The sequence below is a fragment of the Tauraco erythrolophus genome, chromosome 1, assembly GCF_009769465.1.
Source record: "Tauraco erythrolophus isolate bTauEry1 chromosome 1, bTauEry1.pri, whole genome shotgun sequence".
Lineage (NCBI taxonomy): Eukaryota > Metazoa > Chordata > Aves > Musophagiformes > Musophagidae > Tauraco > Tauraco erythrolophus.
The window spans coordinates 120,682,949-120,699,505 of NC_141465.1; the positions used below are offsets into that span (position 1 = coordinate 120,682,949).

The following is a 16,557-nucleotide window of genomic DNA, read 5'->3' on the forward strand; positions in this document are numbered from 1 at the left end:
TACAGTAGCAGACTGGACATGCCACAAATACCCCGTCAGTGCTGCTGGTAGATGCGTGGGTCTCTCTCTGTCTACATGAAAGAGGAAGGTTAAATCCAACCATTCTCACCTAAGTTTACCCCAAACCACAAATCAGTTTGTATGAACATGAAGTGAGTTTACTCTGTCAAACTTCTTTAACAGTACTCATTAACCTGTCCATCACATTAGCTGTTTGGTTTAAAAACGGGACTATTTTAGAATGTTGACTTGAGGACAAAATGCTGTCTCTGCAAATCCCTATTCTGTCCTTTAATTCCATTTCAGCAACAGTTGAAGAATGTTAGCATGTGAAATGATGATAATATATGAACTTACCTTTTATTTTTGTTTGGTGACTCTGGAGGGTGTTTTATAGAAGTCTGGTTATAGAATCATAGAATCATAGAATGGTTAGAGTTGGAAGGGACCTCAAAGATCATCTAGTTCCAACCCCCCTGCCATGGGCAGGGAATAGACGACAGATTTGTAGGGAGAGCAGAGATGTCATGTTTCATTCTGTAAAAAGGTTAATTAGGCACTGAGGTTGTATTACAGTGCTTCAAGGAGGCGTTAATTAACTCCTGGTGCTTCCGTGTGGCAAAGCTGGTCCTTCCTATGACTGTGGCCACAAGGGAAGAGGAAGTGGCCCTGTTCTTCTTGAGCAGCCTCTGCACGAGATTTTCCCCAAAAGCAGAAGGTGCAGCTTCACTTTAATGTTTGTGAACTGTGCTGGAGAGGAGTAGGAAGTCAATCTACTTTCAGGATTTTTTTCTGACAGACTTCCAGAGGAAGTGACTGATGAATTGAAACATGCTAGACCTCCAACCTGTGCTGAGGAACTTGTGAAAACCCATCACAGCAGGTGTTGGTTGCAAATTGTCTTTTAAATCAAAACGAGAACTGCATGTCTTCACAGTCTTGTGGGGAAGTGTGCTCCTAGGCTCAGCTCCATGCTTAGTATTCTGCCAATACAGTTATTTGGCTATGCGTTGACATTATCTTACAAAGCCCAGCAGCACAGTCCTGCTCTTGTACTGTTCTAGCCCAGGTTTGGGCTGCAGAGTCTGTTTCAACCTTAGCACTGTGCAATGTGGTTTTATCATTCTTGGCAAGCTGGGGAAAACGATGTGTTGTGTATAATGTGTGTTTAATTGTTTGCAGAATAAATCTTTGCCTTGTTTGTTGCAACAGCTGTAACTGCTGGAAAATACTTACAGCCCTGGATCAAATGGTACTGATTGGTTTAAGATTTCTGAGTCTATATTTAGGGGGTTGTAGGCTTTTTTTTGTTGTTCTTCAGTAATATGTCATGCAGCCAAACTGAGAATGATAGATGAGAGGTCATTCAGCCCATTTTTCTCTAAGGGCAAGAATTTTTTGTATTGTAAACTCATTGATTGTTCATCTAGTATCATTTTTAAATATAATAAGCATAGGAGCATACCTCATGGGAGATTAAACTATAGACTAATAAATCACTGTTGGAAAGACATTTTTTCTTTGATAATCAGTTTTAGTTTTCTTTTTTTTAATGCCATACCGTTGCCTGCAATTATGTTCCTTCCTAATTTATGACAAAGATATCTGTTCTCTTTGGCATGAGTGTCTATCTGCTTCAGATATTTGCAGAGTGCTCTTACACTTCTTTGTTTATTGCTTAGTCAAGCAACAATGTCCATATTTAGCTTTTAATCTTTCCCAAAAATTCAGGCTGTCCAATCGCCTCAGAGTTTGTGATGTTCTTTTCAACAACCTCCCTCCCAAAAAAAAATTTTCCCAGCTTTTTGCAATGTTTCTGTGGTAGTGAAGGGAGCTGAATCTGGTGGTTCAAGCATCACCAGGGCTGTGTTATGGGTGGTGGAGTGTCACCTGCCACAGTACCCTGCTCAGGCAACTCTATATGGCAGTGGCCAGCTTGGCTGCCCTAATGTTGGAAATGTGTCTTCTAATGTGTTTTCCCCTGTTAGCTCAGTCAGTCCTTGAGGTCCCAAGCTTCCTAGGTTCCTCCTTCCACTCAGTGTACAGTTTAGGAACACATGAGGTTACATTTTTCTGGGGTGGACTTTGCCCTTGCTGGGTTGTGATAATATTTGTGATCTTTCCGTGTCCTCAGTGGAGATGGCAGTGCCTGCTGTGGCGTTTCCTGCAGGTTTGGACGCGCCATCCTGGCCTTAGGGAGGGTGCTGGCCTTGCAGCCGCGGCTCTTTTGTATGACTACAAAATGGAGAACAGCAATCCCAGATTCCAAACCAGGAAAGTGAAACAGCAAAAATCGTTTTCAGACCACACTGAGCCATTTGCAACTGGTTTGGTTGGTGCAAGAAGGCTGGTAGCTATTCTCATGCCTCCTCTCCTCCTCAGGCTGCATCATAGCTGTAGCTCTAGGGACCTCTATACTTCCAACAATTCTTAGTCTTCTTCTGGCTCTGCAGTTCCAAGCACAGGTCATCAGAGAAGGTCCTTCCTCCATGCTGGAGAAGCTGGCATGCTTGCAGACTGGCACTCTTCTTTGCTCAGCACATTGCTCCTAGCTTCAATGACCTTCATGCTATATATACCACATTTCCAAAGACAGTCACAGCACTGTATAAATCTGATTTGTATTTTCTATGCATACATCTTTATTAAATTTACAACCTTCTGTTTTGCTCTGAGCACTTGATAAAGTCCATGCATGTCTTCATAATAACACAGATGACAGATACGTCACTGTGGTTTTTTCCCTTACACATGCATATTCACACACACATCTTTTATTAGTTGCAGGGTTCCTGTCACTTTAGACTTGATAGGATAAATCTTACTAGAAAATTTTTGGCTAAATGCCACTGTTACATAAAATAAGCCCCTGCCTGGTGCTGAACTCTTAAGCTGCTGAACTAAACACCTCCTAAAACCCAGTGCCCGGGTCGTGACCATAGTCCTTTGCCTACAACCCACTCTCTATTTTTAATCCAGACATTTCTCTCCAAAGTGAACTGATTTTAAACATACATGCTTTGCAAAAAAAAAAAAAAGAAAAAAGAAAAAGAAGAAAAAGATTTATCACGTTTCCTATCTCTTGTAATACCAAGAAAAATGCAGTTCTGTTTTCCTTGATTGTCAATTTGATGACCAATCAATGCTTAATTAGAGAAGGTCAGGGCCTGTAACTACATAGGGTCAGATTTTGCAATTCATTTGCAGCACTGGAAGCTAAAAATAATTTTTAGATCTGTGGGATTTGTGTATCTTGATGTCAGATCATTTTCAGCAGAATCAAATGACGTGCAATTTTTCTGTGACCCTTGGCTGCAGTTTTTTTTTTCATTTTAATAGTTTTTGTTTGCCGAAATATTTTAATTGCACAAATTGATATTTTGTGGCAGGCAAAACTTATTTTCCAGGTCCTCTTCTTCTCTTAACCTGCAGAAGCGTTTCTTTTAATAATACTTCTCATCTTGGCAGCTGTAGAAGTGCATCTTTTTAGTTAATATTTGTGTCCTGATATATTTCTTAGGTGATGAATGGTAAAAAATAGTCTGCAATGAAAGTTTCCCTCAGACTGTAGGAATCAGGCACTGTGTTTTCTCACTGTATACTTTTGATTCTAGGCACTGTTGTCATCCAACTATCAGTCATGTAATGAAGCATAAATACAAGCTCTTGCAGGATCAGATCTTCTGATAAAGAAGTCTCTGTACACCAAATTATCAGCAAAAAACTATGTACTTTTAAAGTATCCCAACTTCTCAGAAAAGACTATTGAGCGGGCTGGGTGTGAGCCGGAGCACAGACACAAAGTTGTTTGCACTCCCAAGTTTTTAGCACGGCTAGTTTGGGGCCAGCATGGGCCTTTCCGATACGCAGTTTGTTGTGGCCACTCTGTTTGGCAGGATAGTAGTTATGTCCCAGGACATGAGTTGTACCGTATCTGATCAATCACTACCTCATTTTATTTACTGGTACAGATGTAGCCCAAAAGTTTTTATATAGAGGTTGGTCTTTTCTTTCATTTTCTTGTCACTGCTTGACAGCACGGTGTGTGACAGAGGTAGCGGCATCTGTGAGCCCTGGAGTTCAATGTTTGCAGACTTAAGGGTAATTTTAAAAGATAATCTTGTATTTGAGAAGAAAAAAATAATAAAAAGAACAAACAAAACCCTTAAACTTGGGAAAACGACCTAGAAAGAATGAGACTAATTGTTCAACTGCAGTAAGGCGGGGTAAAAAATCCACCTTCAGGCCACAAAAATTTATCTCACACCAAGGTCTGGCCAATAAACTTGAAATGAAAAAATGTTTGGAAGAACCTGGACACTGTGAGGACAGGTGGTCTGATTGCTTCATATGATTTGTGTGGCATGCTAAAGAGGCTGCTAGTGATGGAAATAGGCTGCTGAAAACTTTGCTTTCTCTAGAAGTGAACAGAAATTGGGAATAATCTGCAGGTATGAGTACCTAAAGCAAATATAAAGCAATTGCTGTCTTACAGATAAGGTGAAACTTTTGCACCTGACTGGAAATGAGATCCTTATTTCAAAACATGCATTGTACTACATGTCCATATTAGCTCCAAGCCGCCTGTCCTTAGGCAGGCATGATGAACAGAAGGTCTTATGGCACTGGAACAGGTTGCCCAGAGAAGTTGTGGATGACCCATCCCTGAAAGTGTTCAAGGCCAGGTTGGATGAGGCTTTGAGCAACCTGGTGTAGTGGAGGGTGTCCCTGCCCATGGCAGGGGGGTTGGAACTAGATGATCTTTGAGGTCCCTTCCAACCCAAACCATTCTATGATTCTGTGATTCTATGGGCTTGTCTTGTGCTCGTGGTTAGCGAAGAGCCTAGATGTATTGGCCATATTCTTATTAAGGCCTTCCACCCCTTTTCTGCATACACATGAGTTTATACAGAATTGCTATTAATAAGTTCTGAAGGGGGAAAAAAAAAAGAGAGAGCAGTCAGAAAATAGGACACTCTTCTCCCTGTATATGTAATTTATTTCCATCAGAAATATGTGAGAGTAAATACTCTGCTTTCCCACCTTAGTAGCAACTTTGTGCGCTGACATTGCTGGCTCAGTGCTGGTTCAGGTGCATTTTCCAGGTGCATAAAGAAATAGATTAAAAGCAGAAAAAAATGCTTGTAATGCCAGCAACTGAAATCTGGAGGCTTGCATGGCTGCTGGTCTTCTGGTGGTGCAGTGGATGTCCAGGAGGGTTTGTTAACCTGGACGAAGATGGATTGGGTGGCCAGGAGGACTGCATTAAAACCAGCAGTAAAAACTCAGCAGATTGTAGGTTTGGTACATTAAAAATGCTGTCTGGTGTTCAGGAAAGACTCAGAGTTTTTGAACCACAGAGCAAAGTCTTTCTGTCGGAGGATGCAAGAGCGCTCTCGCCGTGTTTTCTCCCCATAAGCCTGCATTGCTGATGGAGGTGGACAGCCTAAAAACCTGGCCTGCTCTGACCAGCACTGCAAGAATAGAGTGGCATGGGTTTGGTGCCACCTTGGCGTCTTCATAGGTGAGGTATGAAGCTACCCTCTGCAATTTTTATCGATACTGATATTACACTCAAGTAGGTTAAAACTAACCCTGTTGTCTGGGTAATACCCATCTTCAGCTTCCAGAGAAGCTGCTTGCACCACAGACCTCACTCTCCTCTGAGCACAACCCTGTCCTGCACCCATGGGAAGGTGGTGAAGATGTGCAGATGTTCACACATCCCCACCAGGGAGGAGAGGCCCCACCACTGCCCGTGGTCCCCTGAGAGGTGGTGACCTGTGGTGGTGTGGTGTGCCCTTGCTATGGGGAGAGCATCTCCCCATGCCCTGGGGGAGATCTCTGGGCGTGCAGGCGTAAGTTACCCTGCGTGCTGTGCCACCAGGTCACGTTGCAGATTAGTTTCATATTTTCCTTCTTTGGTCAGCCCAGGCTCTTGGCACGAGTTCCTTTCTGAGTCCATGTGTGCCATCAAATAGCGGTTGTGGCTTGTACCTTTTTCTCCATTTACATTCTTCTAAATGAAAGCTTGTTTTTCTTTCCTGCCTCTGCTTCTGACCTCTGGTAGTCTCAGCATATTGCTTTGTATTAAATGGTGTTTACACCTTCTTTTTTTTTTTTTCCCCACAACTTTAATTTATAATTTTTTTCCAGCTTCAACTCCTGTGACATTTTCCAGGTCATTAGCACAAACTGAAATAAACTGTTCCTCTTTATTTTCATTGCTTGAAAAATATTTAGCCTATTATAATTCTACAGCCATCCTTAGTCTATTTGGTTATGCTTGTATTTAGTCAGAATTTAAATAAAATGTGTCACACACTAATTCTTACCCAGTACACACCTTCCTGGTCCTGAGATCATGGTCTCTGGTGTTTAGAAGGGTTTCCCAGGCTGGCTTTTGGTAACCTGATCCAAACCTGATAAAATTTTTTCAGTTGTTTATAAAAAGGTGGCAAATGCAAGACGTTTTCTTTGTTCTTTTCTTCATTCACAGTGTTACTTATATTTGTAAGAATAATGCATACGAGAAATGGTAAGCATAACTGTTCCTAAGGTACTTGTATTTAGCTTTAACAGCAGTGGCATTTGTAGGAATACATCTGGGACTGGAAGTCCAGTCTGAATAATTTTCTTTTTCTTACTCTAGCTGTTTGATGAAACTCAAGTTAAAAGAATTCCCAATAAGAAGTATCCCATGCTGTTTGCAATATATCAGCTGCTTTTGATCCCATCAAAAACCTGGAAAAGTGAGAGGCAATGGTTCTTGTATTCTGCGGAGATTATATGTTCTTGCTATTTTAATGATTATTGTTATCATCCTAGAAAGTTTGTATAGCAGTCCTTTTTTGTTGTCCTAGAAAACGCAATGCCTCCAGTCAAAGCAGGAGGGTGAACAAATTGTTTTGCTTTGCATTATCTGTGAAACATAACACATGCTTCTGCTGCATGCTTACTGCAGAATTAAACAGCATCCTCCGGGAGAGAGCTCAAAAACAAATGGATCCTTCACAGAAAATCAATAGACTGGGATTGCTACTAGGACAGCTAATGTCCCTTACTGGTGCCTTTTTACATTGTGTCCTCAGCTTTGGAATTAAATTTGCTTAGCTCCATTAGAGTTTTTCATTATGATTATTATTCCTCCCATGTTTCTCCCAAGTCACGTCTGAAAATGTGAGCGTGCATGTCAGAGCACTTAGCAGATCCTCCTAGCAGAACAACGGAAAACTTGGAATATTAAATGAAATTAGGCTGTATTTGTTAATGATTATTTTCCACTGATTACAGAGCTTAAATCTATAAAAAAAAAAAAAAGGTAGAAACCCAAGTAGAAAGAAGACAGAAAATTAATAGCTAGCTCCTAGAGGTTTTCTTTTATTAATATTTTTCCTTCTGCCCCTATTACTGGGGCCTCTCATTTCGTTCCCGTTTCGTATGAGTCACACCAAGAAGGAGGACCTGAAATAACCAGCTGTCACTACCTTCTGTTAACTCTGAAAGACTTTTTTGCCCACCTGGACACTGCCGGGCAAGTGAAGTGTCAGCTTTTTCAGTTTTGCTCAGGGCAGATTCGCCTAATACCAGGCAAGCTGCTTCCAAAAATCTGTCAATCACTGTGGCAGAAGTTCACCAAAGTCCTCTCAAGGGCACTGGACTCTGACCTGGGAGTGAGTTTTTGGCTCCTGGGGTCACTCCTCCCACGCTCTTTTCCACCTCTCAGCTCCCTGACACTGTTTCGATGTGCAGCATCGCACTGACCAGGACCCCTCTCGATATCCACTCCCTTCTACCCTGGCAAAGCCAGCACGGGGCATCACGAGGGCCTGGCAAGCTCTGCACCGTGGCCCGGGTGTGCGTAGACACTGAACCAAGGTGAACAAGGAGCCCGATGACCTTCAGCACCCTCCACTGCCACTGCCAAGAGATGGGTGCTGTTACACACCATGTCTTACAAGAGACTGTAAGGCACGAAGAGTCCCTGCTGAAAGAAGTTTCCCTTTCTATAAGATAATAATATAAAGGGAGCAGGGAGCAGCTGCAGTCTTAACTTAATGCACCTGGCTGCATCCCAGTGCTCACATGGAAACGACAAATCCAGTGTCAGTCTATTCCATCAACGTCAGGAGCAATGGCACGCTCGTTAGTCTGACCTAGAAAACTTACGGGGCTCTTGTCAGCAGAGGAGGTGGTTAAAGATATAGGAAACTAGAGAAAACCTCCATGTCTCATGCCAGACTGGAGGATAGCCTGGAAAGGAAGGAAATGCTGTATAGCAAATTTAACTGGACTTCAGAGGAGCATCTCACCCGGTGCCACGCAGGAAACTATCACACTGGAGGAGATGGCAATTGATAAAAGAGCCACGAGGCTATGGAAGGGGACACAGTGTGCTGTAATGCAAAAGGGAGTATCCACAGGGAGAGCTCGCTAATGGGGGTTTGTAAAGGGCTGGTCTTATGATTGGTTTTATTTTTGGTCTTTTTTAGGGTCCAGAGCACAGCCTGTCAGAGTAGCATTTTAATGACTTTTGCAGCACGCACAGAGCTGAAGTGCACTGCTCATGAATGGGAAAATCAAAATATCAGAGAGGAGAACTGAGTGACCTTGAGCACCGGTGAATCGATTTGCAGTGAAATGCAACAGCCCAAAAAGAGCAAAGAGGTCACTCATGTAGAGATTAATAACAAAAACATTTGCTGTTAAATGGCATCTCACTGGTTAGCAAAGAGGGGAGAAGAAAGTTTCTGGGTGTACTAGGCATAGGACCAATGAGGCGGTAGATACATCTTTTCTGGAATACTTTGTACAGTTTTGGTTCCCACAGTACAGAGCGACCACATCTTTCTTGGACTGTGTTCAGGGAACAGCTACAGGACAGTCGGGGGAAGAGGATGTTTCTTACTGAGGGCCAAGACAACTTGGCTTGCTTAGTGTAATAAAACGGATGCTGAGAGGAGATATAACATCTCTTCAGAAGTACTGCAGGAAGCAAAGTCAGGAGACAAAGAAAATTACAAAGCTGGCACTTAGATAAGTGCAATAAAGATGATTTTAGCTTGAAAACAGCCAACCAGTCTGAGGGTTTTGGAAGTGATGACCTGGAAGAGCCTTTCAAAGTTTTGTGTCCCAGTGTTTAAATGCAGAGGTAAATTTGCCGTTCAGGTAAAAATGACAAAGGAAGGATTGCAGAATATTTACAATGAATGTTAGTTGATTTATACTTTGTTTACAATTTCTTAACTGTAGTGTGTAACAGAGTTGCTGTTAGCAAATGAAATCCCTTGTACATGGAGATACAAGGACGGGCCTCTGTGATAGAAGAATTAAAGGCAATGCACAATTTGCTCAGCACAGCACAGCAGCAAAGTCCTCTGCACTCTCATGTGGGTATGTGCATCAAACAGGGTGCTCACAGGCAGTTTAGTGTTAGATGATGTCTGATTTTTCAAAGGCATAGCTATCCTCTCATTTGAGCAAGTATTATCTGACCTTTTAGAGAGATCATTTAAATGTCAGTGCCTTGGGAACTGTTATAATATGCACCCAATTCCAAAACGAGGTGAAGGATGAAGAGGAGTATTGACCAAACATAACTGTTACTAAATATATTTTTCTGCTTCAGTTTCACTTTGACTTTTCATAAATAAATGTATCAAACTGCAGTTAACCTAAATCACTATTACAGCCTTAAACTTTTGAAATTTTAAGTATCTTGTGCTTTCTGCTGAGTTATAGCTAGTAAATCTGTCAGAACAAATCAAGAGTGATTTTATATGTCATTTTGCACTAGTATTAACTTAGTCATAACTGATAAGGTTGCGGCTACTGATACGTAGTGGCAACTGGGCTTCAGAAACTCAATTTGTGTCTTTCTTTAGAGGGCAAGAATCATGCTATCACATTTGGGATCAGACACTCTTTGGTGGCTGGCTGACCTTTTGTTACTGACTTCAAAACAGTGGTGTCAAGGATGGCCTGCCCTTATGGGGCTACACCAAAAAATAGGAAGGAAAATTCAATATGGTTGAAGTTATTTGTTCATTTCTTATCTGTTCCAGTAATAGTTGTCGTTAGTGGTAAAACATGCTCATACTTCCCATTTGAATACTACTGCTTTCCGATTACAGCCACCTGATTTTGTTAAATGCTTGCACTGCTGGATAAAAGCTTGTTAACATCGGTAGTGGCTCTTGTAGCTAACTACAGTTTGTTATCTGGAGAGACAAGATTAAGTTACCTCTGACCTTTTTGAAAGACATTGGCCTCCATTTAGTGTTTTATTGCAAAGCATGATTTCCAGATTACAAATAATCATTGTTGCATGGTTTCCAAGTTCAGCATCTTTTATTTTAAAGCCTGGTCACCAGAACTGAGCAGAGCAGTGGTTTGGCCACTACTTTAGGTAAGAAAAATGCAGCCTCTGTCTTCACAGTGAGTAGCCTGCTGTAGAAAAATAAGTATCTTACAGCATCCTTAGGACAAGTGGTAATAAATATCATTCACATATGAAAATGAAACCTAGCAATGCGATGGATTGAAAGTATGGGAAAAGAAAAAGGTATTTCAAAGAGTACAACTCTATATGGTTTTTTATCTTTAAGAACAGAAATTGAAGTGTACTAAAATGTCACATGAGAAATTATAATTAATCAGTGGACGTGTACAGACTTGAGTATTTATCACAGCATTTTTTTCAGTGGAACTATGACTTCTCTTCTGCCTCTTACTTACCTCACACTGTTACTGTTACACAGTGTGTTCTGAGCTTGGTTTTAATTTGCTTGAAATGCCTGTTTCTTTGTATATAAAATGCAATACCTATAAATTCAATGTTCCTAGAAAATATTGGTACTGTTGCTTGTTACAGGGAAAAAAAGAAAGACCTCATTTCTAGATTGTTATAATGTCTTATTACTAACTACAAGTTTTTCTGCTTATTAGCTACCAGTCCACAAACATCTCTGAATGCCATAGATGCATGTTGACTACTATTCAAAAATAGCTATTGAGTTTCCTTTTATTAATTTACCTGTTAGGATAGTTTCATCTCTTTTTCTGAAGTAATACCCTAAGTTTACCTTACAGACCTTCCTCTGTCCTAGTCGCTAATTTGTATGTTCCAGTGAGAGATTACGACTTCTTTTTGTTTCTGCACTGGACTTCTTTGAATGTGCCCCATTTCACCTCTGATTTGGTTTTGCAGACTCTCCTTTGTGCCTCAGTACATCCTTTAGCCCTGTTCCTCTGCAAACTTCTAGAAGCTGCTTCTCTGTTATATAGCTTATAGCTACAGCATCTAAATACCACAAATGAGATGACTACAGAGAGAACCCAACACATTCATCTTCTCTATGCTCATTTTTCCTTTGTTTGTTTCTTTCTTCCTCTTTCTCATGTGTACTTACCCCAAGATCATACCTACATTTTTACCTTTCCCCCCTCACTTCTCTTCCACTCCCATGGCAAGGTGATAGTAGAGAAGGTTACTCCTTCAGGAGTACTTTATTAAACTTGGTAGGCCCTAAATATCAGTCTAGGATGCTGTCTGGGCTCTTCTTAACCACAACTCTTTTGTGAACCTTTCCTGCTCCCTGAAGTGGAGAGCATCACCTCAGCTTTTATTTTGCAGTTGGTTTTGGCAGATAAACACACTTTTACCAAATGTAATCCAGTCACCCCAGGGACCTGAAGATTAGGAGAAAGACTTCAGAGAGGAGCTCATAGAGATATGGGGCTGCCGCTTCTCTCTGGAGAGAGTTGCTGCTGTGTTGTGCCTGTTCTGTGGTGGTTATTGCCTATCCCAGGTATCGTGCCTCATAGCTGTCAAGCACCAAGATGACAAAAGACTCGATTACAGTGATAAAGCATATAAAAAATGAAGAATCACAGAAATACTAAAAAGTGCATCTTACTTTTCATTTGAGGACCAGGCAGTAATTCAGCATGGCAGGACCCCGACTCACATGTTTTGCCGTATTTGTGGTACAGCAAAGCGAGTCATGGACAGCATGCTTCTCAAACTGGCGAGCTTCTCAGCCGCATCTCTGATGTCTTCCTGATGCCTCCCTGTTCCTACTGACCCTGCCAAACCCCATGGCTTGAGCCTGGCAGAGCCTGTGGTGCTGCAGGTCGTGGACCCCCAGGCTGCAAACCATCTTCTTCAGCAACCAGCGCTGTCTGGCTCTGCAGTCTCATATGTCCTTAGTAGCACTGATTTGGCCTGATGATCTCCACTTGTGAAAGATTTAGGTGAAACAAACAGTATTCCCCATGACTCCTTGTCACTTATTGGAGATCAGTGGTGGGAGACAGACTATAGACAAAGTCAGTCTATGAAGGAGAGAGTACCTTATCTTTGTCTGAAACGGAGCCAAGAACAATGTGTCAATGTCCATATGTATTTAACTCTAAGGACTGACTCAGGATTTGTCTTGCTGAAGAGTAATTTTTGTAAGTTGAGGTATGGAAGTCGTTTTTCTTCAATGAAAGTAGCTGCGATCAGAAGGTGATTGGTAGCCCTGATGCTTTGCCTGTAGTTTTGCTACTTGTAGAACAGTTAATCCAATGCTTTGCTGAAGTCTCATGTAATGTTATGTTACCATGACACACATGCATACAAAAATAAAAGCACTGTTGTCAGGGTGGTGTAGCCAAATTATTACCACCCTGGTTTTCCAATATTCAATTAAAGAAGTTGTATTTTTAATGATTTAACTAAAGGTTTTAATGCCATTTTAAATAATGAAGAAAACAATAGACTAGTGATCATTTGCAAATTCACGTAAACAGGGTAGTATGAATTGAATAGATAGCACTGAAAATAGATTTGTCCTTCAGGTTCCGCTAGGGACAATGGTGAGAAAGGAGGAGAGGCTTTTGTAATGATGAGAACCGCTTTGATATTATTGCTTGAAATAGCTGCAAGCAGAAGCCATAGATAATAATAATCTTCAAACCGTAGAGGTTGAAAGCTCTGAGAAGCCAAGAAGGACTGCAGCTGCCTTGAGTGATGGTGGAACACAGCCATACAGTTGTGAATAGTTTATGCAGATGAAATATAATCACAGAGTCAAAATGTGCATTCATCAGGTTTGAGATCCAAGAAGCAGGTGGTACACATGTCTGTCTCAGGGGTTTGGAGGAGATCCCTGACATCAACCGTCTCAAAGTGATCATAGACTAAAGAAACAGTTTTGATATCTACAATTAGATAACACAAGAGGATCGTCACTTCAAACACAAAATTACTCCTTGTCTACAGTGTTCTCCAGACATTCAATGAGGCAGATTGTTCCTGTTTTAAAATAATGCCTCAGAACTCAATGCCACTTTTTTTTTGGAAGTGCTAAATGGAAGCTAATGAGAGAGAGGAAATGATTTCCAAGTTTTGAAACTGGCAACCATTACCAGAGGATCCATGAGCTTTTCAAAGCGATTTTTATGTACTTTAAATCGTGGCTTGTCAAGAACTGGGCAACCAAATGTGTAGAGAATGTGGCCAAAGTAGCGCACTGCTCCTGAATTATTTATGACCTCATAATAGTATTTACAGATCTCTTTATAAAAAAAAAAAATCTGCATTAAAAATTTCACTGATAACGTTTTGCTTCGGTATTCCTAGGAGAAAATGACCACTTTAATTACTAACATTTTAATAGCCTTGCAGTTTCAGTGATCACTTACTGACACCATAGCATGATGGGGTTTCTTAACTTCTGCTAGTCTTATGTACTGAAGAAACCACTACAGTTTTGCTGCCTCAAATTTGAGAGAAAAGAACATTTTAAGGAAGAAGAAACAGTAACGATATTGAATAAACAATCTTGTGACTTTTGAGACATTTGAATATTTTTCTACAGCAAATGAAAACATTAAAAACCATGTATATAAGTCTGGATCTGAAAACAGCTCTGATCCTTCTTGACTACAGAAGAATTTTATTGATGAATTAGCAGATTGTGTGATCAATTTTCTCTTTTCCATTCCTAAGAAATAATTGAATATATGCATATATTTATGGTAAAATGCAGCATTGATTCTAGAGAGCGTCAGCTGAGCAGCTGCCCTTCCAGTTTCCTTTTCAGTTGCCAAATTAAAAAATACTTAGCAGATACTGAGTCAGTGTAAAATGGTGAGCCCAGGCATTGATCCATCTTCTTTAAATCCTTCCATTATAAATTCTGTTATTAGAAATTAAAATCTTGGTATGCTGTTACTTCAGTCCGCTTTCCTTACCTGCCTGTTCATGCCAATCATTAGCTATTCACTGCATGTACCTGTAATGCTGCCTTTTTTTTTTCCATTTTTCATGTATTCCAGTTTGAAATGAGTAAAACTGCCAAAAGATTAAAGAAATGGGCTTCTTCATTATTTAAGTAATGATTGCCCATCACCAGTCAGACAAGTGAATTGGGATTCAGGTGACCACATGTCAATTTTGACATCTATATCTAAGATAGTCCTGCCAGGCTCCCTTTATAGAAATGGAGAGAAAAAAGCATTTTTAGGATGCAGTGTCATCCCAAATTAAGCTTCTAAAATAGATCAGATGATTTGCACCCTCAGAATTCTAGGTTTAGTTGATAGTGAATGAAAACAAGAACGACTAGCTTAGATGTTTGCTTTGTAGGTGTCCAAAGGTAGATGAGATGAATCCCATCCCTGTGCTCAAATTAATCATAAATTCCTAGAGGTTTTGTGTCATGACATTTCTAATGTGCATGTACTGTGGCTTTGTTTTTTGATGTAAAGGACATAGTGCCAGTCAGTGTTCTGCATAGATGAGCAAGTCCTGTTCAGCACAAGCACCAAAAGCAGTAGAGTCATGTTAGAGCTACATTTCAAATGGATTACATTACCCTGCTTTTCACCTTGGATAAGTAGTACCAGGGTGTTAGCATGTCCACATTCTTTCCAGAACAGATCAGTTTGGGGAACAGCATTAATACTCTGATTGTAGACATACAGAGGTGATGCTTAATATTTATATTGGAAGATAAAACGTAAAGCCTTGACCAGATTAGGCGCTGCTTTGCAAAGCAGCATGTATCATATTTCAGATCATAACAATACCTGGTTTTGACCCAGCAAGCTCACAAGGAGCTAGGTTATAAACAATGAAAAGGACAGAACCTGAATGGAAGTAGCATTATTTAGGAATGACACATGGCAAGGGTCTCTTGCATTAAAGAGGGTTGAAAAAGGCGACAGATGTTGAATGCTGAGACATTTTTTAGTTTCTGCAGTTAAGTTAGAACATTGCCTTAATGGTGATTTTTCCTGTGGGTTTTTCCCCTTAGGATGATTTCCAGCATGCAGCCTCAGAAACCAACTGGGAGTCAGTCACAAGCTCTGTCTCAGTAAGTAATTTGTTACTATTTTGCCGATGGATGGATTGATAGGATGACTTGAATCCAACTCACTAAAATGGCACCTGCACAGAAGAACTGTGTATTCACCTTTGGCAGAGGATGAAACAAGTCTTTATCCGACTCATACTGAAGTCAACCAGTGTGTTTTTAAGAAGAAGAGATTCAGGGTATGTCATCAGGTGTTGTAATCACATGAGATAGATAGCCATTGGGAAACATTTCTTGCTTTCAAACTCATCCTCCCAAGATGAAAATACAAGATATAAAGTCCTTACAATTTTCAATTGTAAAATGTCTTGACCTAAGCAGAAGGCTATACTCAAAACAGGGCGGCAGGAAAATAGATTCGGCTCTTCATTAACAATACTGAGATTTTTTTTAAGTGTATGTAATAAAATATTATATCTAAAGTCTATGTATTTAGCAGTGAAATGCAACTTGAGGGAAAAAAAAAAGGAAAAAAAATAATCCTGTATAAAATTTTATTTTTCTCTTCATTACATTTTATTTGTGTCATTGGCCAGAAATCTCTCTCCTCTTTCATTTCCCAGGTGAAGTTAAATGCTCGGGAATGGCAGTGTAGCATCAGAATTGGTAATACAGGCAGTCCTCTTCTGTGTGCTCTTCTGGCTGGTCAGCACAATGTCACAGCTCTTGCAAACTCCTCTTAAAACACATGAAACAAGGATAAGTGCTCAAAGCAGATTTGAGATCAATGTTTGGAGCATTCATGGATGAGAGTTTAGTGATGGCACCTTTGTTACAATAGCTGCCAGAAGTTGCCAGTGGAGGAGCAGTAAATAAAATATAGGTAAATTCTACTGATTAGTGTCCAAGCCAGGCAGGGAGTAGAGAGAAAATTCTGTATTGCCAAAATTAGAAGGCCTTAAATCAATCTGACTTGTGTTTACCCTTGAGTTTGCAAATGACACTTGCCCTTCATGATACGATGCATCGATAGCCTTGAACTAATTGTGCTGGAAGTCCTGAGTAGTAATGTTAGCAAGGCTGAGATCCGTTGGATGTGTCCAGCAGCAGATGTTAAAAGACTGTTTTACTGAAAGGCATAAACTTATTTTTCATGAGTTTCATTCTAATATAGGGTTGGAAAAAAATATATGTGACACAATATTTTGTTTAAAAATATGGTAGGCTGATGTTTGAAAACGTAAGTCTAGGA

At 40.4% G+C, this 16,557-nt stretch overlaps 1 protein-coding gene across 2 annotated transcripts in view; it reads left to right on the top strand.

Annotated features, from left to right (window-relative positions):
• PDGFD (platelet derived growth factor D) overlaps positions 1-16,557 on the top strand; it is a 146,222-nt gene that overhangs the window by 100,744 nt on the left and 28,921 nt on the right. The window contains exon 4 of one of the 2 annotated variants that reach the window (XM_086613736.1): positions 15,306-15,365. In XM_086613736.1, coding sequence (XP_086469862.1) covers positions 15,306-15,365 — 60 coding nt within the window. Of the gene's footprint in view, positions 1-15,304; positions 15,366-16,557 lie in introns of both variants that reach the window. The other variant, XM_086613730.1, reaches the window with a different exon arrangement.